The following is a 22,379-nucleotide window of genomic DNA, read 5'->3' as shown; positions in this document are numbered from 1 at the left end:
CCTTAAAAAAAAAAAATATATATATATATGTATGTATATGTATATATATATATATATATATATGCTCCAGTGTATATAATATCCAGCTGGTTCCCAGCACAGGGAGGACATGGATCTGTTGGAGCGAGACCTCAAGAGGATACCAAGATCAGAGATCAGAGGGTTGCTGTGAGAGTTGGGATTGTTCAGCCTGGAGAAGGCTTTGTGGTGACCTAACTGTGCCCTTCCAGCACCCGAGGGGAGACAAGACAGATGGAGAGAGGCCATTGACAAGGGCGGCAGTGACGGGACAAGGAGGAATGGCTGCAAACCATCAGAAGGCAGGTTTAGAGTAGAAACGAGGAAGAAATTCTCTCCTATGCGGGTAGTGAGGCCCTAGCACAAGGTGCCCAGAGAAGCTGTGGCTGCCCCTGGATTCCTGGGAGTGTCCCAGGCCAGGCTGGACAGGGCTGGGACCAACGCGTTCTGGTGGGAGATGTCCCTGCCATGGCAAGGAGATTAAATGAGATGAGCTTTAATGTTCCTTCCAATTCTAACCGTTCTGTGTTTCTCTGGTGAAACCGTCAGTTACCAGAACCCGCAGTGTACGACTATAGCAGTTGTACAAGCGCACGATCACCCACAGCCCCGTTATGTTCCCTCACAGACCGCAGCAGCCGCCGCCGCGCTCGGGCTGCCGCGGGCCCTTTAAGGGGGCGGGCTGGCGCGCAGGCGGAAGCGCCGCGCGGGCTCTGATTGGTCGGTGCTAGTCGCGTCACCGGCAGGGCTCTTGCTCCCCGAGGGGCGGGGGCAGAGGGGCTCAGCGGCGCCGCTAATTGGTCGGGGCCGCGCGGCGGTGGCGGCGCCTTTAAGGGAGCGAAGCGGCAGCTGTGGGGTCGCGGCGGTGCCGAGGTGCGGAGTTCCCGGCCCGGGGCCCGGGCGGGTGCGGGGCTCGGGGCGCGCGGCCGCGGGGCACAGCAGCGGGGCACGGGGCGGGGACCGCACCCGCCCCAGCCCCAGCGCCACCCTGTCCTCTTGCAGGAGGGTCGAGCCCCGGGGAGCTGATCCTCATCCAGGCGGATGAATGGCGACGGCGGACGACCTCAAATTCCAAGGTAAAGGCGATGTCGCAGGTGCGGACTCAGGGCTGGGCCCCGGCTGGAGGAGCCGTCAGGCACTGGAGGCTCTGGGAGCGTCCCTGAGCGTTCGCGGAATAAAAACGTCCTGGGAGTTTTGTTTGTGGGGTCAGGTATCCTGAATTTTCTGAGATGGAATTGTGCTGCTGGCCAGATAAAAAATGTAACCGGTGCTGATGGAAATCGTGGACTGAAATCCTTTGTGGTAGCAAGTGACAGCTGGAGAGGGGCAGAGCGCTCTGTAACTTGCAAAAGGCCCCGGTTTCAGACTTCTTTAGTTCTTCAGTAAAAATTTCACGTCAATTTTTGGAGAATGTTAAAATACCCGTTTCTCTAGGAGGCAGCTTTCCCTTCCCCTTGCAGAGGCCTGCTGCCCTGGGCTGGGGGCTCTTGGCAGGGCAGGAAGGCAGGCTCCAGCGGTGCCAGTGTCACATCCTGCAGGCAGATTGGCAGGAAAAGCACATTCACACTTTATCAACTGAGTAAATGTTCAGATTGATCCATGTCAGTTTGGACTTCAGGAAACAGATCATACCCAACATGCCTAAGCTAGTGATTATTCTGTCTCAGCGTCTTTATGCGTTTATTTGAGCCATGAGAACAAAAATTTTAGTGTCTTGATCATCGCCTGTCTTGTAATGTACTTATTTGCAGAATTTGACGATGCAGCTAATTTGCTTGCAGCAAATCCTGATGCCACCACCATAAGCATCGATGAGCCAGTCGAAATCCCCAAGAATCAGCACAGCCACCTGCAGGAGCCAGGGAGGGAAGAGGATGATGAGTTACTGGGCACTGATGACTCCGATAAAACAGAGGTAATGCTCTTACCCCTCTGGTGGAGGCCTGTGAGAAAGATGGAGAGAGACTTCTTACAAGAGCATGTAGAGTACAGGACAAGGGGGAATGGATTCAGACTAAAAGAGGTTTAGATTGGTTATAGGAAGAAATTCTCTCCTGTGAGGGTGGTGAGGTGTTGGCACAGGTTGCCCAGAGAAGCTGTGCGTGTCCCATCCCTGGAAGTGTTTAAGGCCAGGCTTTGAGCTACCTGGGATAGTGGAAGGTGTCCCTGCCCATGGCAGGGGGATGGAGTGAGATGATCGTTAAGGTCCCTTCAATCACAGGCCATTGGCAGAAACTACTGTGGTTCTGACAGCAAAAGGAGCTTGTTGTGGTGGTGAGGGTGTGTGTTCCAGATGATGTGGCATGGCAGCAGGCAGTAACAGGCTGCTCTTTACAACCTCAGGCTGTGGTTCTGCCTCCAGGGAGATAAGAGACTGGCTGTCTACAGCTGTTGGAGGGGAAGAGGGAAACTATTACATAATCCTGCCCTGTTATGTTTGTTTTCAGTTTGGGTACCAAAATCACGTGACTACTGTGTAAATGAACTAGTAATGCATAAATTGTGTGCTTGTAACACTTTCCATGTTGTCTTTCCCACCATCCAGCTGCTTGCAGGACAGAAGAAAAGTGCCCCTTTCTGGACTTTTGAGTACTACCAGACCTTCTTCGATGTGGACACATACCAGGTTAATACTCTGCTCCAGAGGAGAACTGTTGTTTGAATTATGCCTTATCCACTGAGGTGTTTTTCCTTCTTGCATTGTCAGTGAAATAGATCCTTATGTTTTATAGGTCCTGGACAGAATCAAAGGGTCAGTGTTCCCAGTCCCTGGGAAGAACTTTGTAAGGCTGTATATCCGCAGCAATCCCGACCTTTATGGTAGGTGTGAGGTGGGAGAAGTTAATTGCTGTACTAAATATTTTGAGTCTGTATTACATTTTACTTGCTGGCCTAGAAAGCAAGACAGCAGAGGAGGTGCTATTGATTTTTTTTTTCCTTTTAAGGTCCATTTTGGATATGTGCTACACTCGTGTTCACCATTGCTGTTAGTGGCAACCTCTCAAATTTCTTCATCCATCTGGGCAAACCAACGTACCACTACGTGCCTGAGTTCAGAAAAGGTTTGTAAGTAGTCATTTGTGGGGTTTATTTTTTTTTGTTTGGGTTTTTGTTTTTAATATACAAATGAAGTAATATGAAACCAGGTCATGGCTTTGATTTAGCACAAATCTTTTGATTGATTGCTGTCTTTAAATTTTTAGACCTGTGAAACAAGCCCTTAAAATGGGCTGTGACTGGCAGAACCCTGTTTCTTCAGAGCATAAGCTAGTTTCAGGGATTTAGAAGAGCAAGCAGGAGTAATTAGTTATTTTCCAGCCTTAGTGGATGTCTCCTTGTACAGAGAGTGAAAGCCCAGCACTGGGCACTGTGGTGCTTTGGTGGGGGCCTTGCTGGATCTGTGGCCTCCCAGGAACCTGCAGGCCTTGGGCAGAAAATTACCAGATCAGATTATCACTCAGATCACCTACTTGAAGTGCTGGCAGAGTACTGGGTGTAAACTAGATATAAATGCAAAGTTCTCAGTTTATTAATAATTAAAAGTTCATCTTTTGGAAGTATCTTCACAGGTAGCTTTCTAGTTTTCATGCTGAATGCTTCTACACCTTTGATTCTGGCAGGATTCAAAGTAGAGCATTAAACCCTTTGTTGTGTTTCCAGTGTCCATAGCAGCTACAACGATTTATGCATACGCTTGGCTTGTTCCCCTTGCTCTCTGGGGATTCCTGATGTGGAGGAACAGTAAAGTCATGAACATTGTCTCCTACTCCTTCCTGGAGATAGTGTGTGTGTATGGCTACTCCCTCTTCATTTACATTCCCACAGCGGTACGTATGCCTAAGGAGTGCCCCTCTCACATGTCCTGCCTGAGAAGGTTTGCTCTTTCTTATAATATTGTTGATATTTGTCGAAATTTTGGAGACTGGGAGAATCTTTTGCTCTTTTTCTTGAAGCTTGTCTAGTGTAAAGGTGTCTTGTGGGTGCTGGAAAAGCCCAGGATACATCATTTCCCCAGAGGCAGCAAAACCAAGCAAGGTGCTAAGGTGCTGCTGGTGAGCCTGGCAGGCAGCCTCAGGAATCAGGATGTTTGTGGCCCCAGGGAACAGATGCTGATGGCTCCAAGGATAAGTTTCCCTGGCTGGGGACAGGCCTTGGAGAGAGTAGCATCACTTGGGGTTCACCCTTGTGTCTGGGATTAAAGCTCAGCACTGCTCTTACTCTTTCCTCCAGTAAGAGATGTGTCAGATTTAGGCGCGAGTTTATTTGTGCACAAACGGAAGTGACAGCGGTGTCACAGAACACACAGCCTCTTTGCCAGCCTTTTGCAAGCCTTCTGCTGCCTTTTGCAGATCTTGTGGATCATCCCCCAGAAGGTGGTGCGCTGGGTGCTGATGGTGTTCTCGCTGTGCCTCTCGGGCTCCGTGCTGGTGATGACCTTCTGGCCCGCCGTCCGCGACGACAACCGCCGCATCGCCGTGGCCACCGTGGCTGCCATCCTGCTGCTGCACGCCCTGCTGGCTGTTGGATGCTTGGTGGGACACTGCCAGTCCTTTTCCCTGATCTTTTATATCCTAGGACAGGTGGTGTTATGGGATAGGGAAGGAAGGATTGGCTGGTTACAGGAAAACCTCTGTGGTGGTGTTCGCAGGGGTCCCAGGACAAGGCAACAGATGAGAATCTTGACTCCGTGTTTCAGAAGGCTGATTTATTTTTTTATGATATATATTATATTAAAACTATACTAAAGAATAGAAGAAAGGATTTCATCAGAAGGCTAGCAAGGAATAGAAAGAAATGATAATAAAATCTTGTGACTGCTCACAGCCTCGACACAGGTGGCTGTCATTGGTCATCAAGTAAAAACAATTTCACATGCTGGGTAAATAATTCTCCAGATCACATTCCAAAGCAGCAAAACATGGAGAAGCTGAAGCTTCTCAGCTTCTCAGGAGAAAAGATCCTGGCAAAAGGATTTTTCATAAAATGTGTCTGTGACAAACCTCCAATGTAAAAATTGCAGTTCTTTTAAATGTAGGAAAAATTGACGCCAGTGTGACCCTGCAGTGCTGGTAATAAATTCAATAATCAGTTGTGGAGTCATAGAATATATCCAAATTGGAGGGGACCCATTAGGATCATCGAGTCCAATTCACCTGGAATTCATCATGGTACCAGCAAAGCCTTAATCTTTATAGTATCCAGTTGCACTCTATTCCAATGAGTACTGTGCTTAGTCCTTTAGAAGGATTAAATGTTCAATATAAAGTGTGGGCTTAGGAGTTTTAGCAGGTTTATATTTTCATACACAAGTAAGTGTTAGAAAACAGAAGACCCTGAGGCCATTGAAATACACAATGAAGACTTAAATATTTGTTTCCTTATTGGAGGGGGTAGAAGGTGTCACTAGGCCTGACTTTCCACAGCTTCCAGAGTAGATGGATCTGTGCACCTGTGTTTGATGGGTATGGAAAGAAAGATCTGGGATGAGGCAGCACTGTATGTTTCTCTCTAAATAATTTTTTTTTCTCTAATAATGTAGGCATACTTTTTTGATGCCCCTGAACTGGAGATTCCTGCACCTATTATTCCTGCTCACAATGGAACAACAGTAATAACAAAGAGTCATTAATAAGGTGAGAACCCTGTCTAAACTTCCTTTTCCTGCAGTCATCACAGAGATCTTAAAACTTTTCCCCATCACTATGGTTGAATGGAAAGGGGGTTAACAGACGAATTTTCCTAAATATATAAATAAAATTTATTAACTTTGTTTCATTTGTAAGTTTTAAGTGCAGATGTAAAAACTGAAAAGACTCTGAGGAACAGGTAGGTTATTTTCTTTGAGGTTTGATCTTGGCAAAGAAACTCACATGTAAATAAATAATATACTCAGTCCCAGAGGCCATTCCCTTACAAAAACCCCAAAACATTTATTTGAATTTATTCTGCACAAGTGAAACTTAAGCAATAAACTGTTAGACTCCAGTTTTTCTTTCCTTTTAATATAAAAAGCAGACTGGGCTTTTCCCCCTTGATGTTTGAGACAGTGTTTCAGAGCAGCAGCCCTGTGTGGGGACATCTGTGTAGGCTCTGGGCAGCGCTGACTCAGAGCTGAGCCATCCATCCCTCTGCACTGCATGTCTTCTCTGGGATGGCTTTCAGCATTTGCTTCCTGGCATCCAGGACTGCTGCCAGCAGCAGATGACATTTGAATTCTGTTGGATAATTCTCTGGAGGAGGTCCAGGAACAGGCTAATAGAGGATGTAAAGGCCAGGCCACTCCAAGTACACCAGCCACAAGTGTGTTTGTGAAAACCTGGATATTTACTGAATAGAAGCTACATTAGATTTAATAATATTAAAAATAGCCAAATGTGCTCAGTGAAAGGCACATTAAAAAATTACACAGTCCAATCATGCAAGTCAATTTTAGTGGCTTTTCCTCCTGCAAAATAATTTTTTTCATTCCAGATGCCTAATAAGAATCAATATGACAGTAATGGATTTTAGTATTGAGACTTAAATATGTGCCCTGTTGTGTCCTCTGGTAAGGAGCTGAAATATTCACTGGAGTTATTTGTTTCTTTCAGATGACAGCACCAGTATCTCCATCTAGACAGTAGTTCTATTTAGATTATTTTTTCACTGAAGACCTTGAAAATGTCAAGAACAAGGGATGTGTTTTGCAGCAGGACAGACAGCGATGTCCCATGGACGTATGGACATCTCCATGTTCCAGGATCCCAGTCTAGAACACAAAGGGGTTGTTTTTGTTTGGTTGGGATTATTTTATGTTTTGTTTTTGCTTTTGGGGGGGATTTGTTTTGTTTTTCTTTAATTCTGTGCTCGCCACACTGTTTTGCCTCTGAATAAAGCCTTCTGAAGGCGATGTGATTTGTACTTTTTGTGCACAAATCATCCTAACGCTCTGAAGCCGTGAGGGGGGGGGGGAGGTTTGGTCCAAGGCCTGCTGTTGTGACAGGACTGGACTCCCTTGAGGTGGGCCCGTGCCGCCAGCGAGGCTTTCAAAGTGTAAATAAACAGACGTAATGTGGGCTAATGTGACAATTTCCTTCCTCGCCGCCCCGGGCTGCATTCTGTCCCCTTAAACACGGAAAGACCCCAGGCCCCTCAGGCCGCCATAGCCGCGCGGGGGACGCCGGGACTTGTAGTTTCCACGGCGAGTGACGTCACTCGCGCACTCCCGGGGAGTGGGCGTGCGCGCCCTCCCATTGGCTGCTGCCTGGGCGCGCGGCGGAAGTGTCGCGGGTCCGGCACGTGGGGCCGTTGGGCGGCGGCTTTGAACGGGCGGCCGGGCCGCGGCCATGGAGGGGGCGGCGGGCGGGCAGCGGGCGCTGCTCCGGCAGGTCGGTCCTTGGGCTGCGCTCCCTCAGGCTGTGTTCCCTCAGGCGCATCCTCCCTGGTCCCGGCTCTATTCTCCCCGCAGGCGCTGGGCTGGCGGATGGTGTCGGTCCCCGGCCTCTTCACCGTGTCTCCCCTCAGGTTCTGGGGGATGAGCCCCGCTCCCCTCACCCTGCGCTCCCCTCAGGCGCTGCCGTGGCGGGTCCCGGCTCCCGTTCCCGGTCCGTCCCACTGTCACTGTGCAGTCACTGCGCTGGCAGATCCCGGTCCCCCTCCCGGTCCCTCCCGTTGTCACCATTGTGCTGGCGCTGGGCTGGCGGGTCCCGGTCCCTCACGCTGTGTCCCCGCAGGTTCTGGGCTGGCGAGTGGCCGCCGCCGTGACCTGGTCCGTGCTGCTGCTGCCCCTCTGCACCGCGGCCTTCATCGTGCTCAGCGGCCTCGACCCGTTCCACCCGGTGCGCTGGATCTCCAGTAGGTGCCCGGCCGCGTCCTCCTGATTTTGCTCTCATTTGTTTGTGTTTCTGTTTTTTGTTGTTTGTTTTTTGTTTGTTTGGGTTTTTTTCTACACTCTGTTGTTTCGCGTTCTATCCCTGATAACGGGAACTGACGGTGGCATCGTGTTACACTTGTGTTTCGAATAGTCTTTGGCTTTTGAAATGTTTCTGTGTTAAAGCTGCAGCAGCCACAGTCCACCCTAGGTGGGAATAAGTGTTGCAAGTTCATGTGAGTCTATCCCTCACAGAAGAAACAACAACAACACCAAAAAAACAGATTAAGTGCTTTAGTTATCTGCTCTGAGTCCTTGGACACACTTCCCCTTCCACCTGTTCCCTTCTTCACTTTTCTCTATGGTGCACTGAGTCCTAAGAGAAATTCCTGAAGCAGCCACTGTGCGTGGTGAGAATAACTTCCCCTGAGTGCCTGCAGTGAAAATTGAGAGCTGTTTAGCTGGAAGCTCGTTGCCTGTGATCATTGAGCTGCTCCAGGCAGAGAGAATTGACTTCCTTCCTCCCTTGAAAACAGAAAAGCTCAAAAGAACCACTCTGTAAGAAATTTCTTCCCTTTTTGGTGTGGCTGGATAGCTGCAGCTTTTCTTAAATGAATGGAAATGTGATATTTGAGCCACAGTTTAATGTTTTGGGTTTTTTTAAACAAATTCCTGAGTGTTGATTTATAAGAAAACCAGTTATAAGGGTGTCAAATAGTTTCTATGAAGTTTAAATATGCTTTTGTGCAGAAGTGTTTTGTAGCTGGGCAGACCTCATGTGGGATTAGAAAATCCATTGGCCATTACTCCCCTTTAAGCATTCAGTGGATTATTTTCCATTGTTTAAGTGCTCTTTTCTGTTACTTACTGCATTGCTGCTGTGTTATTCCAATTTTCTGAACAATAATATTTTTATTTTTTAGATTCTTTCAATGATTTGTACACCTCTTATGTCATCTTTTGTATCTTCCTGATGTCTGTGGTGATAATAGTAATAAGCATCTTCAACGTTGAATTTTATGCAGGTGGGTTGTGTAAATTGTTGAACTGTTTTTGATACCTAAATTAAATAGGATGATCATTTATAATTTAGTGATTGATCCTGACAATGGTGGGGTTTTTTCTCTTTTTTATTATTTAATGCCAGATTTTATTATTAAGAGGTGAAATGATTTTTCTGCTTTTATTTACAGTGGTGCCATCGATACCATGCTCTCGATTAGCACTGATAGGAAAAATTATTCACCCTCAGCAAGTGATCCATTCTTTTGTTCATGCTATCATGGGAATGCTGGTTGCTTGGTGTGCTACAGTCATGACAAAAGGGAGGTTCCAGTTTCTTGCTGTGTCCTGCACACCTTCAGAAAGGTAATTGTGTGTGTGTCAAAGATAAACAATGAACTTTTATTGTAAAATGTATTTACTGATGGTTTCTTTCAAAAAAAAAATCCCAAGAATTTGGGTATTCTCAAAACCCAATTATATGTTGATTTTCTTTATTAAGGGACAAAAAATGCCCCCCTTTGTAAATGTTACAATGCAGAGAGAACTGGGCCAGAAAAAATACATTTCCAGGATTCTTAATGGATTCATCATTCTTGATGACAAGTTGGTTGTCACTTGAACTAAGTCCTGGTCCGGTGGTTAATGGCATATGTTTCATGCATAAATTACAAAAACAGGTGGTGGGATTCCTACTTCAGCAAAAAACTTGCTGAGAAATCATCAGATGTACAGATCAGCAAAGTAAAATCAAGCTTCTGATTTGAGTTTCCTTAGGCTTGAACAGCTTTTTGTTTTGCACTCAGAATTGATTCTAAGTTTTCTGTTTTAGCCTAGAAGATGCTGTTCCTCAGATGTGCCTAAATGAGTATCACCTCTTTTTTCTACTTTCTGGAGCTTTCCTGGGATACAGCTACAGCCTTTTCTTTCTTATTAACAACATGAACTATTTGCCATTTCCAATCATACAGGTAAGAGCTTTAAGCATCTTTGTAGAAAGACATGTATAAGTGAAACAGTGCTCAAAAAAGCCTGGATAATTTATGAGTGTGGCAGCAGGAGCTGCCTGTGTGCAGCTGCTGTCACTGATAGATGAAGTGTACACCCAGCTTTAAATGCCAGCAGTGTTCATCCTACTCCTCCTGCTCAGCTCCTTTTAAATGAACAGAAACTGGGATGCTCTGACTCTTTAAGATTTACCCTGCACCCTCTGATGCCTGTTAAAAGCTGGCTGAGGTAGCAGGTGAACTACAGGAAAAAGACAATGTGCACAAACTGGGTATCAATTTCAGGAACTCACAACTAGGGTCATCTAAAAGCTGAAAATCTTGACAGTTAAAAAACCCCTTCAGTTCAAGTCTAAATAGCACATTAAATCTTGCTTAGAGCTCAACATCCAAGGCCTTTTTGTGTGTGTAGCACTATGGAAACTGAAATTCCATTAATTCCTCTGGAGGAGTCCTGCAGAAATCTGTACCAGTGTGAAGCATCACCTTAAAAATATTTCTGTTGCTGCAGCCTCACAGCAGCCATTAACTTTGCCTGATTCCCAGAATGACACAGTCCAAACAATTTGGCAAGAGATGTCTTTATCAAGGTTGGTTGTGTTATAGTGGAAAACACGTGTGCTGCGTTTTGCTGACCATTCATCAGCAAACCAAGCAGCATTTTGGCAATGCTGTAATTAGAATATTAAAAAAAACTATTTCAATATTGTTAATTATCTTTTTTTGTTTTTCTTTCTTCGGGTTTTCTGTTTGGTTTTGGTTTTTTTTCCCTTTTTTTCTTTTTTTTTTTTTCCTTATGCAAGTTAGTAAAATAAAAAATTAAATCACTTTGGTTGCATTTGCATGGTTTCATTTTCCTGGTTTCATTTGTCATCTGGGTTGCTTCAGTCATTTGGAAACATACATAGTTTATTTATTTGGAGGAAAGTATCAGTGTTACGTTGGTTTTGCTGCTTGGAGGGTTCCTGACTCTGGAACTCAGGCTTGTCTAAATTTTCCCTATATATTAATTGAACATTTAGAATGTAAATGAAATCCAGTAGATTAAATATGCCCTCTTTTTTCCCTTTTTTTTGCATTAGATAGGATTACTTTGGTTTGTTCCCTTGTGTATTGAGTCAGTCTACCCCATTCTTCATTTTCACTGCTACAAGCAGGAAACAGGATAAGAATTAGAAATGATTATAAAATGTCAGGAAAGATTGGGATCATAATTAATCAATGTAACACCTGGAATTACCTTAATTTAAGTTTTTAATTGATCTAGACTTCATGCTTTCAAGTACCTTGTCCTTTTTTGTTGTACTATTTTTATTAACTGTTTCATTGATTAGTTCTGCATGTGGAATACTAAACTATTTATTTTGTTTGGTTTTAGCAATACAAGTATTTACGTTTCAGAAGATCTTTGCCTCTCCTGATAAAACACAGTTGTGTGGAATCACTATATTTTGTTAGAAACTTCTGTGTCACATACTACTTTTTTGGTAAGGGTTCCTGAAATTCTCTATTTTTTTATTTGTAATTCCTGTGTTTGAAAATTTTAATCAGTCAGGCTTTGGACTGCTGCTTTGATTGCCTGGGAGTGGAGCTGTGGTGTCCCAGAGCTGAGCCTGGCACTCCAGCAGTGGGCAGGAAGGACTTCCCTGTGTGTAAGGTTGCTGGTCCCATTTTTTTAGGCAAAGATCAGCACTTTGGCTTTGCTCTCAGGTGCCCTGAATATTATTTGGAGGGAGGCAGGATGGCTCCCTCCCATGTGAAAATGGAGTTTGGACTATGGCAAAAAAAAAAAAATCTGTGCTGATGAAGATGATTGCACTGGACTTTGAAAAATCAGGAATTCTTTGTTAGGGTTGTAATTATCCTCCTAAATGATGTCAAAATATGCAAGAACTATTATCCCTTTATTTACATCAGGGGATAAATTAGAATATGGTGGTTCTATATCAGATTCCATTAAGTCTTTAAAAGCACTTTGCTGCTGCCTGGGCTGTAGTGAAAATTAATATTAAATTACTATTAACCCTCTTTTGTTAGTGAGGAAACACAATTAACTCACTGCTGAGAAGCAGCAATAAAAGAGGAGGTCTACATCTCTCAGTGTACAGCTGCTAGCCTGAAGCCTTTTTTCATTTTCTTTTTTGTGTTTCTTGAAACAATCCCCAAAGGCAGATTGTTTCCTTGTCCATGTGAGTTAGAAGACCAGTCTCTTGTTTCTGCATAAATTCTATTTTTGTCTTCTTTTTTTTTGCCTACTGTGTGTGTGTTTTGTAGTGTTGCATTTGTTTCAGAGTTTCTTTTTGAACCCCCAGGTTATATCCCAAAGGTATGGATATGTACCACGATGGGTCTTCACACAGACAGGTAGGAGGACATTGTGCTGGAAACTGGGAATATTGTAGAGAGGTTCCTTTGCTGAGGAAGTGCAGCCTGGCAGCAGGACTCAGTTCTTTGCCTCTCCACAACAAATGTGGGCAGCTCTGGCCTTTTCTGAAATGAATCCTAAAGGAACTAGCATCCCCTTGTAGGAGCCATCTTTTCATTAAGATAGTAATTAGGAGATCACTTTTTTTTTTTCCTATTAGTCTCTAAAGTATTAGAAAGGGTAAACACTCCAGATTGCATCTATGAGTTTTATCTGATTTTCTGTGGTGGTTTTTTTTGGGGGGGGAGTGAGGGCAGGGGGAATATCCTCTTTTTTTTATGACTATTGTTTGTTTTAGAATAGGGAGGCTGGAGTCTTCATATGTTAATTGGCTAAAAGTGTAGTCATTATTAATTAATATTTATTTTCCTGAATTTCATTAATTGTTCATAAGAAGAATAATAAAATACTTATATCCTCTTGGTTGTTTTATCTGCAGTAAATTACATCCTCTTGACACTCTGAGTGGCTTATTGGATCTCTCCTTGTTTTACCATACCTGGCTGAGTGGTGTGTTCCTTCTGATGACCTGGTACATTGCTTGGCTGCTCTTCAAAATCTATGCCACAGAGGTCAGTACTTGTGACAGTGCTCCAGTTACATCATCAGTGTGACACAGATCATTCTTTCATTTCAAAAGCAGTTTTACTGGAAATAACTCATAATTCTTGAATTTTCACAGCATGCGCTACAGATAGTAGCTGATAACTGAATAGTCAAGAGAGACCTGGCATTAATTGATTTTCCCTTTCTTCTCATAGCAAGACCTGTGCTCCTTACAAAATTCATGTTTTGTTCCTGCCACCTCCTCCTCTTACTCCTGCTTCTGTTTCCAGATATTTCCTTAGAGAGGAAAAAATTCTTCCTCTAACTTTATTTTAATTTTTTTAAATTAAAACACTATGAGACTCTTGATAAAAGAGAAAAAAAAGTGAGATTTAAATCCTGGGTCAATGGATTGGTGCAAAGTATTCATGGAATGAAATGGCAAATACAGTGCTGCTGGGGTGTTTAATTAGCTTTAATTAGAAAGGTATAGTTGTTGTGACTACATTGAGAAAAGATCAACAATGAGTCAAACATGACAACAGCTCTGAGGTGTGAGCAACCTGTCTCAAAGGATAATAACAAGCACCAGTGAACACCTTGTCAACCTCTCTAATTACTGTATTGCTTATAAAACTGTGGGAGACAAAAGAAATCATCCATCTGTGAAAGTATAAAATGGACTTTGCCCTTTTGGCTGATTAAAAAAATATTTGTTTATCCACATGGTTTTGTTTTTCTTAATGAGCTAAATAACTTCCAAAGTTGCTTTTAAATATTTGCATAGTGTTAATTGAAAAGTCAGGAAAGAAATTGTGAGATTAGCCACATGAGAACATTTATTTGAAGATGATAAAGATATCTGGATTTTCTATGATTTCTCATTTTTAAATGAAAGGAGTAAACTCTTTTTGTTTCTGTGTTAGAAATTCCAGGCCAGTTTCCTGGTCTTTCATAAGATTTTCTCGTGCTTGACTCTGTATAACATAAATTTTGATGTTTGTATTTAGAGTCATCATTTTCCCATTCAACCAACATTTGCTCAGGAGACAGACCAGTGCCTGCCTAAAATCTTAAACAGCAATCCTCCCCTCCTTATAAAGGTAATTGAACTCCTGCCTCTTCCTGACAGGTGTGTGCTCAAAAGGTGTTTTTCAGAGCATCCAGTCACATCTTCCAGGTACCAGTTCTGGTCACTGAGGTGTCAGTTCCTTGAGAAGCTGCCTCAGAGCGCTCACAGGCTGTTGTGTTGCATTTAATGATGAAAATTTGGTTAGTGGTGACATCTGCTGGTGCTCACCATGCTGTTACCATGAGCTGAACATTCATTTTGTTAGAGGAGAGATCTGTGTGCAGCAGAAGTCTCATGGTGTGTACTGATGCAAAACCAGCAGCTTAGTGGCATTCAGGTTTTTGTAACTCATCTTGGAGTCTTGTCACATAAGCAGGTGTTTTCTCAAACCTTTGTACTCTCAACATCTTGTCCCTGCAACATATATTTGAGAACATGTGTGTGTTCTCTCTTGAAATTGAAAATGTTAATATTTAAATATTTATATAAATATGAAATATAAATATTTCATATTTAGGTTGGAAGTTGGATTTCTTTTTTATAAAAGGCAATAGTAAAAAGCTACTTAAAACCTGTGAGTAAAGAAGAGGAATTTTGGTCTATGTTAAACATTAATAGGACTTACTGATGATAACACTTAGAAATTGGAGACCTCATTGAAGAGGTATTATGTAAATAAAGATAAGAATACTCACTTGCACATGCAAATTCTACCTTTACTGATTTTACAGATTTCTGATAAAGCTGGAGATATAATAGGCTGCAATACGTTTTTAAGCTTTGCTGCTTTATCTGAGGATAGGTGGGGAAGAGTTGAGTACAAACAATTAAAGGAACAGAAAATCTAATACATGATCTCAGATGTCATTAAAATGCCCAATTTATAATAGGGTTTTGAATGTTGTGAGAAATCTGGTTATTTTTAGTTTGGCACATTAATTGCTTGATCACAAGAAAAAGCAGTGGTAGATTGGTCCCATAAGGCACTGAACCTAAAACTGTAGTTGAGTTCTGGTTTGCAAAAACTGTTCTTTTCTTAGACTTTTTAGTGTCTTAATACGTTTCTGCCTGAGCTATTAGAATAAAACAAGTGTTAGATCTTCTTGAACTCCTGAGAATTGACATATCACTAAAGCTCTTAATAGCCCTGCAGCCCCATCCAGGGTGGTTTTGGGGATTTGCCTCCATTCTCTTTGTGTTACATGACTGGTTTTAGCCAGTGTGAATTCTTTGGGAGTTGAGGGATTGATTTTGTATGGATAACTACATATTTTTTAAGCAAATACAGTGGATTTTGCATGCACTAAAATATTTTCCTTTCTTTGCAGTTTTTAGCTTTACAAGACTTGATGTTACTTTCTCAGTATTCTCCTGTTCGACGGCAGGAAGTCTTCAGCCTTAGTCAGCCAGGTAATTATAAAAATTATTTTGTGTTGATTCCTTTTTTTAAAATCACCAGTCAAACACTCTTAGAAATTATGTGATGTTGTAAGGTATGCTGCATAAGCCAGGAGCCTCTTTCTTCCCTGTGGTGCCTTTTCCAAAAGGCTGCTTAGTTATTTATATTCATATTGTTTCAGCTGCTAAACTCAAACCAGTTGTGGTGTCTGTTGGATTTAAATGACAGCCAGGAGGAAACACAGGTTTAGGATTTTGAAAGCAGGCCCCACTTCACACCACCAGTCCAGACTGGATAACCTAACAGATGTGTATGGCAGCTGAATGTTGAGGTGTGTGTGAGTGAGGGGAAATCAGGTACAAATAGTGAGTCACCACTGCAGCTGTGAGAGCAAACACTGGCTGGAACTTCAGTTAGTGCACAGTCCTTTTGCTGTACTCAGATATGGCAGAGGGGGTCAATTAAAACTGCTTAGAAGCCCTCAGGAACTTTTTGTAGCACCTTATCAGGAATTCTAGTGTTTGCACTGCTTCAAAACTGTGTTGACATCGCCACTGGTATTTGTTCATTTTAGCTGTTCAGTGATTTCAGATCTGATGGGCTGAACTGCCTGTGTTGCCTGCTTGCTTAGCAGGTTTCACTGAACTCTTTTTAGAGTTATCCATTGAATCTGTCCATGTTTTCATCTTCTCTCAGTGCAAACAAGCTGTCACAGTGGAAATGCCCTGCGGCGTTTTAGAAGCTGAGTGGCACTGTGACAGTGAGGCTCCTGCTGAGAGCACGTGGGCACTGTCAGAGGGATGCAGGGAGCAGCAGCTGGGTTAAACTCTGCTCTTTGTGTGCACTGCCAGGTGGGCACCCTCACAACTGGACTGCAATATCCCGGGAGTGTTTGAGTCTCCTCAGTGACCTGACTCAGAGGCTGATTGCACAGCAGGAAGCAGCAGCAGCAAATGGGAGAGCAAAGCCACCAGTGGGAGAGCTGAAAGTACCTCCTCAGACTCCAGGTATGTGAGAAAGTGCTCATAAAGGTTTGTAAAGCATGAAGGTAGCAATAGATAGTCTCAATTAAATTTTATGAGGAAAATTTCTGCAAATAAATACAGACAAAATTTCTGCAAATAAATACAGACAAAAAGATCCCTCCCCCAATTAATCCTAGGTATTTGTGTTGAAGTAATCCCAAAATAGCTAGAAAACTTGCAATTATCATGTTTACTCAGTTTGTTTACTTGCATGATATTATGTTCAATACAGTATTTTTTCCATGCTTGCATGAATAAAAAAAGTCTGATTATCACAGTTTCAGTAAGTGGTTCAACACAGCACAGGGAGAATTTAAGTCATGCCAAGAGATGCTCTGTAATTTGCATAACTGCTCTTATGATTAGTTTAAGATGGTAAAATTAGGTTCTGTTTATGTTTGTGTGATTCACTAATATCACTGTAGAGTGAGGAAATCCCAATCTGACTCCTGAGCTGTGAGCAGCCTCCAGGCATTTTGGGTGTTTTACATGCCAGACTTGGGCATCATTCCTGGCAGCTCAGCTGTGTTAGCACGAGGCTGCCAGGTAATGGAATCCCTTAGCAGGCAGTGCCCTGGCAACAGCAGGCACTGTTGTATGTCACAGGTGAATTTCTTCTGATGCTGCTGATCCTTGGATTTGCAGACAGACATGCCTTTTCTTACATGCCAATCAGAATGACCTTTCATTCATCTATGGATAGCCTTTCTTCTAGTACTTAATGCTAAGAGCCCACTCTATGTACATATATATCAGGATGTTGTAATATTGGCTAGCAGGAGTAAAATGAATAAATGCAAAAGATTTATTTAAATTTAAATTTATTTTTATATTTATATTTTATATTTATTTTCTCATCACTTTTTACTTTCTCATCACTGCTGTTTTTAAGCTGATGAACTTTGAAAACACTCCATGCTTAGGTTGATGTGTACTTCTTTGCAAGACCAGAGTGCTAACCACGTCCTTTTTAGCTCTGATACAGAAGTTGTTGAAATAGCAATCAAATAACAAAGCCATCTCCTGTGTCATTGTGCCAGCCTGTTGTCTTCATGCAGTGTGTTTTTTGTCCCTAGGAGCTGCTGGGATAGAAGATATGTCATTCCAGTCACAGAGGTCCAACATTGTTCTCAGAGCCTCCATGTCTCCCCTGGTTAAGCCATCCCTGATGCCTGTGAAGACATCTCCTGGCTCTGATGTTGGTTCACCTTTCAGCTCTCCTGCCTTAAGTTACAAGATGGGAGCTGTGGATGTAAAGTCTCCTTGGCATGGAACAGTCCAAAGTCCCCATGTCATAAGGAGAGGACCAAAGCTGTGGACGTCGGTTTCAGGTAAAGATTCTTCCACAGCACTTGAGCCTCAGAGCCATAAGCGTAGTGGCCTTGTCAATGGAGAGCTGCATTGTGAGGATGAAAGGGACAGCAATCAGTTTTTCTGAGGCACTGTATTTTTTTCCTTGCAGATCAGCAAATGAATGGTTCCCACCATGAACCCTCCCCAGTGCTCTCTGCTGCAAGAACTGGCAGCGAGGCAGTGCAGCCAAGATTTATTTACACATGGCTTCAGAACAAGCAAGAACAGGTGGAGTAAAATTTCAGTGCATAGGGGGTGCAGCTTAGGTGATACCTCTCTGGAAGAATTTTCCCCTTTATGGAATGAATGCTTCCTTCTCTACTTAGCTTATATACCACAAATCCTTCCCTCCATTCCCAATGCCTTTATGCTGTGTGAAGGCGGTAGGGTTGAGAAGGGCCAACTGTGCATGCCTTAAATAAATGCAGATGATATGTTTAATCTTTTGTTTCTTTTCAGATAAAAAACTTCTTGTCCAAACGGGCATTGATAATGTATTTCTTCAGCAAGGTAAGGGTGGTCCTGTGTTTGAGACACAGGTAATGGCTTTAAAACCTGTATTTTCATCTAAAGCTTTCTATAAGTACAGTTTCTTCCTTGCTGTGGGTTTCACAGGAGGATTGTCCCATCCCAGCAGAAAATAAGAATAACAATGCTGTTTAAAACTCATCTGATTAGAAACTGTATTTTACTTAAAGTATTCTTAGCCCTTGAACACTAGCTCATGTATATCCTTCCCCCCCACACTTTTTTTTTTTCCTCCTCAATTACAGCTGTAGCATTGTGGGCAGCTTCTGTCCAAAGAAAATTTTACTTTAAATCAGATTTTTCTGGCTATTTCCCAAGATCTTTTGGCCTTGCAGGTCTGTTCTGAAAGCTGCAAGTTTGGCAATATTATTTATAAAGTGCACTCACAGCACTTTGGTTTCTTTCTCAGCACCCAGAAGCCTCCATCCAGGCTGTCTTCTGTGATGCCCAAATGCACATCTGGGCTTTGGAAGGTAAGTGGTTTCCAGGTGATCCACTCTGTGGGTTCATTGAAAACTCTCTGGGCTCTGTGCTTCATAAACGTAACAATAACAATCTTTTAAATGCTTTTGACAAAAACACAACTGCATTTCAGACACCAACATGACTAAAGTCTAATTCACTTGTTAGTTTTGAGATCCCATGTGAGATCTCTTCCTTTATGTTCTGTACAGATTCCTAAACTTGATTTCTGGTGCTTCTCTCTCATGTGAACCCATGTATCACTTTTACATTTTTTCTAGTGACAGATTTGTGTTGCCTTTTTACAACAGCTTTTCTGACTAAAGGCTCTGGGTCTTTGTTTATCAGGGAGCTGAGGGAGGCATTCAGATAATAACTTGGCAAATAAACAAAAAGATGGTTTGCAGAGAATTAGAAGAACAATGACAGTATGAAATTACATTTTGGATTTTTATTGTTTCTTTCAAAGTTGTGAGTAAATACTGATATTGATAGAATCTTCTATTACATTTGACTGTGCAAAGTTGATCAGTTTCCTTGGTGATGTGTTTTATGGGCAGATGTGCCATGCTGTGTCAGATTGAAGGTGATGGCTTGGGATGTAGAGAGTCTGGAGATGGGAATCATACATAATTTTTATATATAAATCTCTCTTGCTTTACCAACCTCAAGCTATTATACGCCTGTCAAACCAGTGAGTGGTCCAGAGCTGAGGTGACTTTCAGCTGGCAGCAGCAAGTCCTGAGGTATTCCAGCACACTGGTGGAATCTTCAGGCAACAGCCATAATCTTTGATACTGAATTCTCACCTTCGGAAGCATGAATTACAACAAATTTCTTTTTTTTTTTTAAAGGTCTGTCTCACTTGGTAGCAGCCTCCTTCACTGAAGACCAGTTTGGAGTTGTCCAAACTACACTGCCAGCTATCCTGAACACGTTACTGACTCTTCAGGAGGTAAAACTGTGAACTTTTCCTTGCTGCAAGGCAAATTCAGGAGAGGAGGAGTCTTGCTGATTTTACATAATAACCTTGCTGACTAGTCATAACATTGAAGTTGCTGCCACTAAAACAGCTCTGATGCAGTTAATCTAACCAAAACAGCTGGTTGACACTATGTACACTATGAAACAGCTGAATAAAAGAAAAGCCTGTTGGTTTTTTAAAATGAGGAAGGAGAAAATATGCAATGTTTAATTCTAAAGAAATGCTACTGTGTGCTCAATTGAAGAGTTTATTTCAGGGATGCAGCAATTCTAATACAATATCTTTTGCAGAATTAGAACTTGATCTTTATCTGTTGCACACAATTCCCGGTGCAATGTGGAGCACTTGGAGGCATTGCAAATCTCAAGAGATAAAATCTGTGTCTCTGCTAATAGTAAGACACTACTCTCAAATTACTGATGTTTGTGTAATGTGTGTTTTAAAAAATCCAGATTTATTTCCAAGGCTATCCATGTCCTATTAACATAACCATTTCACACTGCCCTAATGGAGGTTCTTGGAAAGAATTTAGAGGTTATTAAAGTTCTTCAGTGTAAATCATCTATTCCAAGAACAGGCACCAGGGGGAAAGAAAGCCCTTGTTTGTGAAAGAAACAAGTCATAATACAGGACAGAATTGTGTTTCTCCTGCAGTATGTGATGTTCTTAGCCTAAGACTCAGTAACAGAGAATTTAATTTCACAGAACTTGATTCTATGTTCCTGTTGATGGCTGGAAAATGCTCAGTCTCCAAAACATTTTTGTGTGTCTTGGTGGAATTTCTGAACTCGCACTTTGTCTTTGCTTTATTTGACACAAACATGTTACATGATGAAATAATAGAACAGATAACAGGAATCTGTTTGTTTTTCCTGTCAGGTCGTAGACAGACATTTCAAACTGCCACATGTTTCTAGCAAACCTCCCCGGATTTCAGGGAGCCTGGTGGACACATCCTACAAAACACTACGATTTGCACTTAGAGCATCTCTGAAAACAGCCCTCTACAGGATAACTACTGTCTTTGGAGAGCACTTGAAGTAAGAACTTCCTCATGATTGCTTCCTTGTTAAATTTGGGTTAGTTAGTGTTATTGTAGGACCTGTGAAAATCAAAATTTAGGGGAAAATCCCTTCTGGTCATTATTATAATTTGGTATTTTAGGTTGGGTTTTTTTCTTTTTATTTGTGAAACCCTAAAAAGTTCCTGTGTAGATATATGGTCCCCCTTCAAATTTATTATTCATAGATTTCTGGGTAATTTTTCTTAGTGACTTTTCATGAACTCTTTAGAAGCAGTTCATGAATACCACTTGTTTAATAAATCTGAGCTGCTGAAAAGAAGATAAATCAACTAGAGGCAATTGTTCTGCAGGGAGAAAATCCTATGAGGGGTCCAAATAATGAAATTCCATTGCTGCCTGGTTGTCCAACAGCTCTTCTTCAGCCACTCTCCCAGCAGGCAAACTTCCATCCTTGGCCTTAGAATATGTGGGACTGAAACTTCCTGTAGTATCTGCCCATCTCTCCCTCTGGGGATGAAATGTCCCTCAGTTTAGAAGTGCTCAGTATACAGGAGGGATCCTTTTAGGAGATCCTTTCTTACCTAAATCATCCTTGCAAGTTAATCAGTTGCTGTTTAGAGGTAAGGAAATGGGCAAGGTTTCCTGGTATAGGTATGTTTTAGAAGCTGTTGAGGATAGGAATTGACAGTTTCAAGGGTTAATATGCTTCTTTGTCTTGGAACATAGATGGTTTTTCATAAAACTTAGCTTCAGCGTAATTGATTTCAATGTACACTCAATTTTGGCATGAGACTTTATTTTTGTGCTGTATTCTAATGTAAAATGTTCTGCATTTGTTTCTAGTGCTGTACAAGTGTCTACAGAACATAAGAAAAGACTTCAGCAATTCCTGGACTACAAAGAATAAATTTTGATGAAGCTATGGTTGGTTTTTTCAAGACTTTTACTAAGAAGAAAGTGGGACTAATGAGGCTTTTTACATTGGCTTTTTGGAAAAGCATATGGAAGTATAAGTTGCAGAACAAAACTTTTAGAACTGTAGAAGAGTTCTTATGGGTTTGGATCATTTTTTGTATAATAAAACTTGTAAAATTCATCTTGCCTTCTTTTAATATCACTTACAAATGAGAAAGTGCCAGTTCTTCTTTCTAGGTAAGACTATGACATTTAAGATTGCCAGAGTTATTTTGACACTCAGATCTTTCATTATTTTTCACACTGTGTTCTTTCCCTACTCTGTTCTGTTAAGGGGCTGAGGAGAGATTCACGTAGATACTTAGTGCTTAAGTGCTTCATAAATTTAGTTGATAACACTTTAAGATCAAGAGTGGAGTTTAAGTGTAGGAAACAGATGTGCCAAGGAATAAAACATGCTGCTCCTCTGTAAGCTGGAAATGTTCCTTCAGAGTAAAATGGGTGTGCAGAAAGGCATTATTAGCACACAAATACTGCCTGGGAAGGGAGCAGCTCAGATTTTATCTTTAAGGTGACTTAGCAAACCAAGTTCTGATCTATACAGAAACTTACAGGATACAGTACTGCAGTTAGTAAAACTCCTAAGTAATGATACTAGGAATTAAAGTTTAGATCAACAGCTTTCTGTTTGGGGAAGGAAGGATGTGTCCTACACACGTCCAAATTTTTCAAAATGATACACATTATTGGTAGATTCTGGTGAAAAATA

At 42.1% G+C, this 22,379-nt stretch overlaps 2 protein-coding genes across 4 annotated transcripts; both read left to right on the top strand.

The window, feature by feature from the left end:
* Window positions 1–779: 779 nt before the first annotated feature.
* On the top strand, window positions 780–6,907 carry YIPF1 (Yip1 domain family member 1). 3 transcript variants are annotated; one of them, XM_036387565.2, is made up of 10 exons: window positions 780–891; window positions 1,021–1,094; window positions 1,800–1,933; window positions 2,564–2,644; window positions 2,751–2,838; window positions 2,964–3,080; window positions 3,679–3,845; window positions 4,368–4,550; window positions 5,558–5,651; window positions 6,609–6,907. In XM_036387565.2, the coding sequence occupies exons 2-9, from the start codon at window positions 1,064–1,066 to the stop codon at window positions 5,645–5,647; spliced, it is 891 nt and encodes a 296-aa protein (XP_036243458.1). In that variant the 5' UTR covers window positions 780–891; window positions 1,021–1,063; the 3' UTR covers window positions 5,648–5,651; window positions 6,609–6,907. The 3 variants fall into 3 exon arrangements, with proteins under 3 accessions (XP_036243458.1, XP_036243457.1, XP_054371695.1); XM_036387564.1 differs by having other exon boundaries at window positions 1,770–1,933; XM_054515720.1 differs by lacking the exon at window positions 780–891 and having other exon boundaries at window positions 942–1,094.
* Window positions 6,908–7,327: 420 nt separating this feature from the next.
* On the top strand, window positions 7,328–21,791 carry NDC1 (NDC1 transmembrane nucleoporin). Its single transcript, XM_036388282.2, has 18 exons — window positions 7,328–7,385; window positions 7,731–7,851; window positions 8,791–8,892; window positions 9,061–9,235; window positions 9,702–9,840; window positions 11,255–11,363; window positions 12,189–12,240; window positions 12,741–12,873; window positions 13,858–13,950; window positions 15,248–15,329; window positions 16,170–16,325; window positions 17,420–17,674; window positions 17,806–17,924; window positions 18,156–18,206; window positions 18,634–18,697; window positions 19,541–19,641; window positions 20,551–20,711; window positions 21,539–21,791. Exons 1-18 carry the CDS (start codon window positions 7,344–7,346, stop codon window positions 21,600–21,602), a joined length of 2,019 nt encoding a protein of 672 aa, XP_036244175.1. The 5' UTR covers window positions 7,328–7,343; the 3' UTR covers window positions 21,603–21,791.
* The last annotated feature ends 588 nt before the right edge of the window (window positions 21,792–22,379 follow it).

This window comes from Molothrus ater, chromosome 9 (assembly GCF_012460135.2).
Source record: "Molothrus ater isolate BHLD 08-10-18 breed brown headed cowbird chromosome 9, BPBGC_Mater_1.1, whole genome shotgun sequence".
Lineage (NCBI taxonomy): Eukaryota > Metazoa > Chordata > Aves > Passeriformes > Icteridae > Molothrus > Molothrus ater.
The sequence above is the reverse complement of the archived record's forward strand: the minus strand, read 5'-3'. Positions and strand labels throughout refer to the sequence as shown.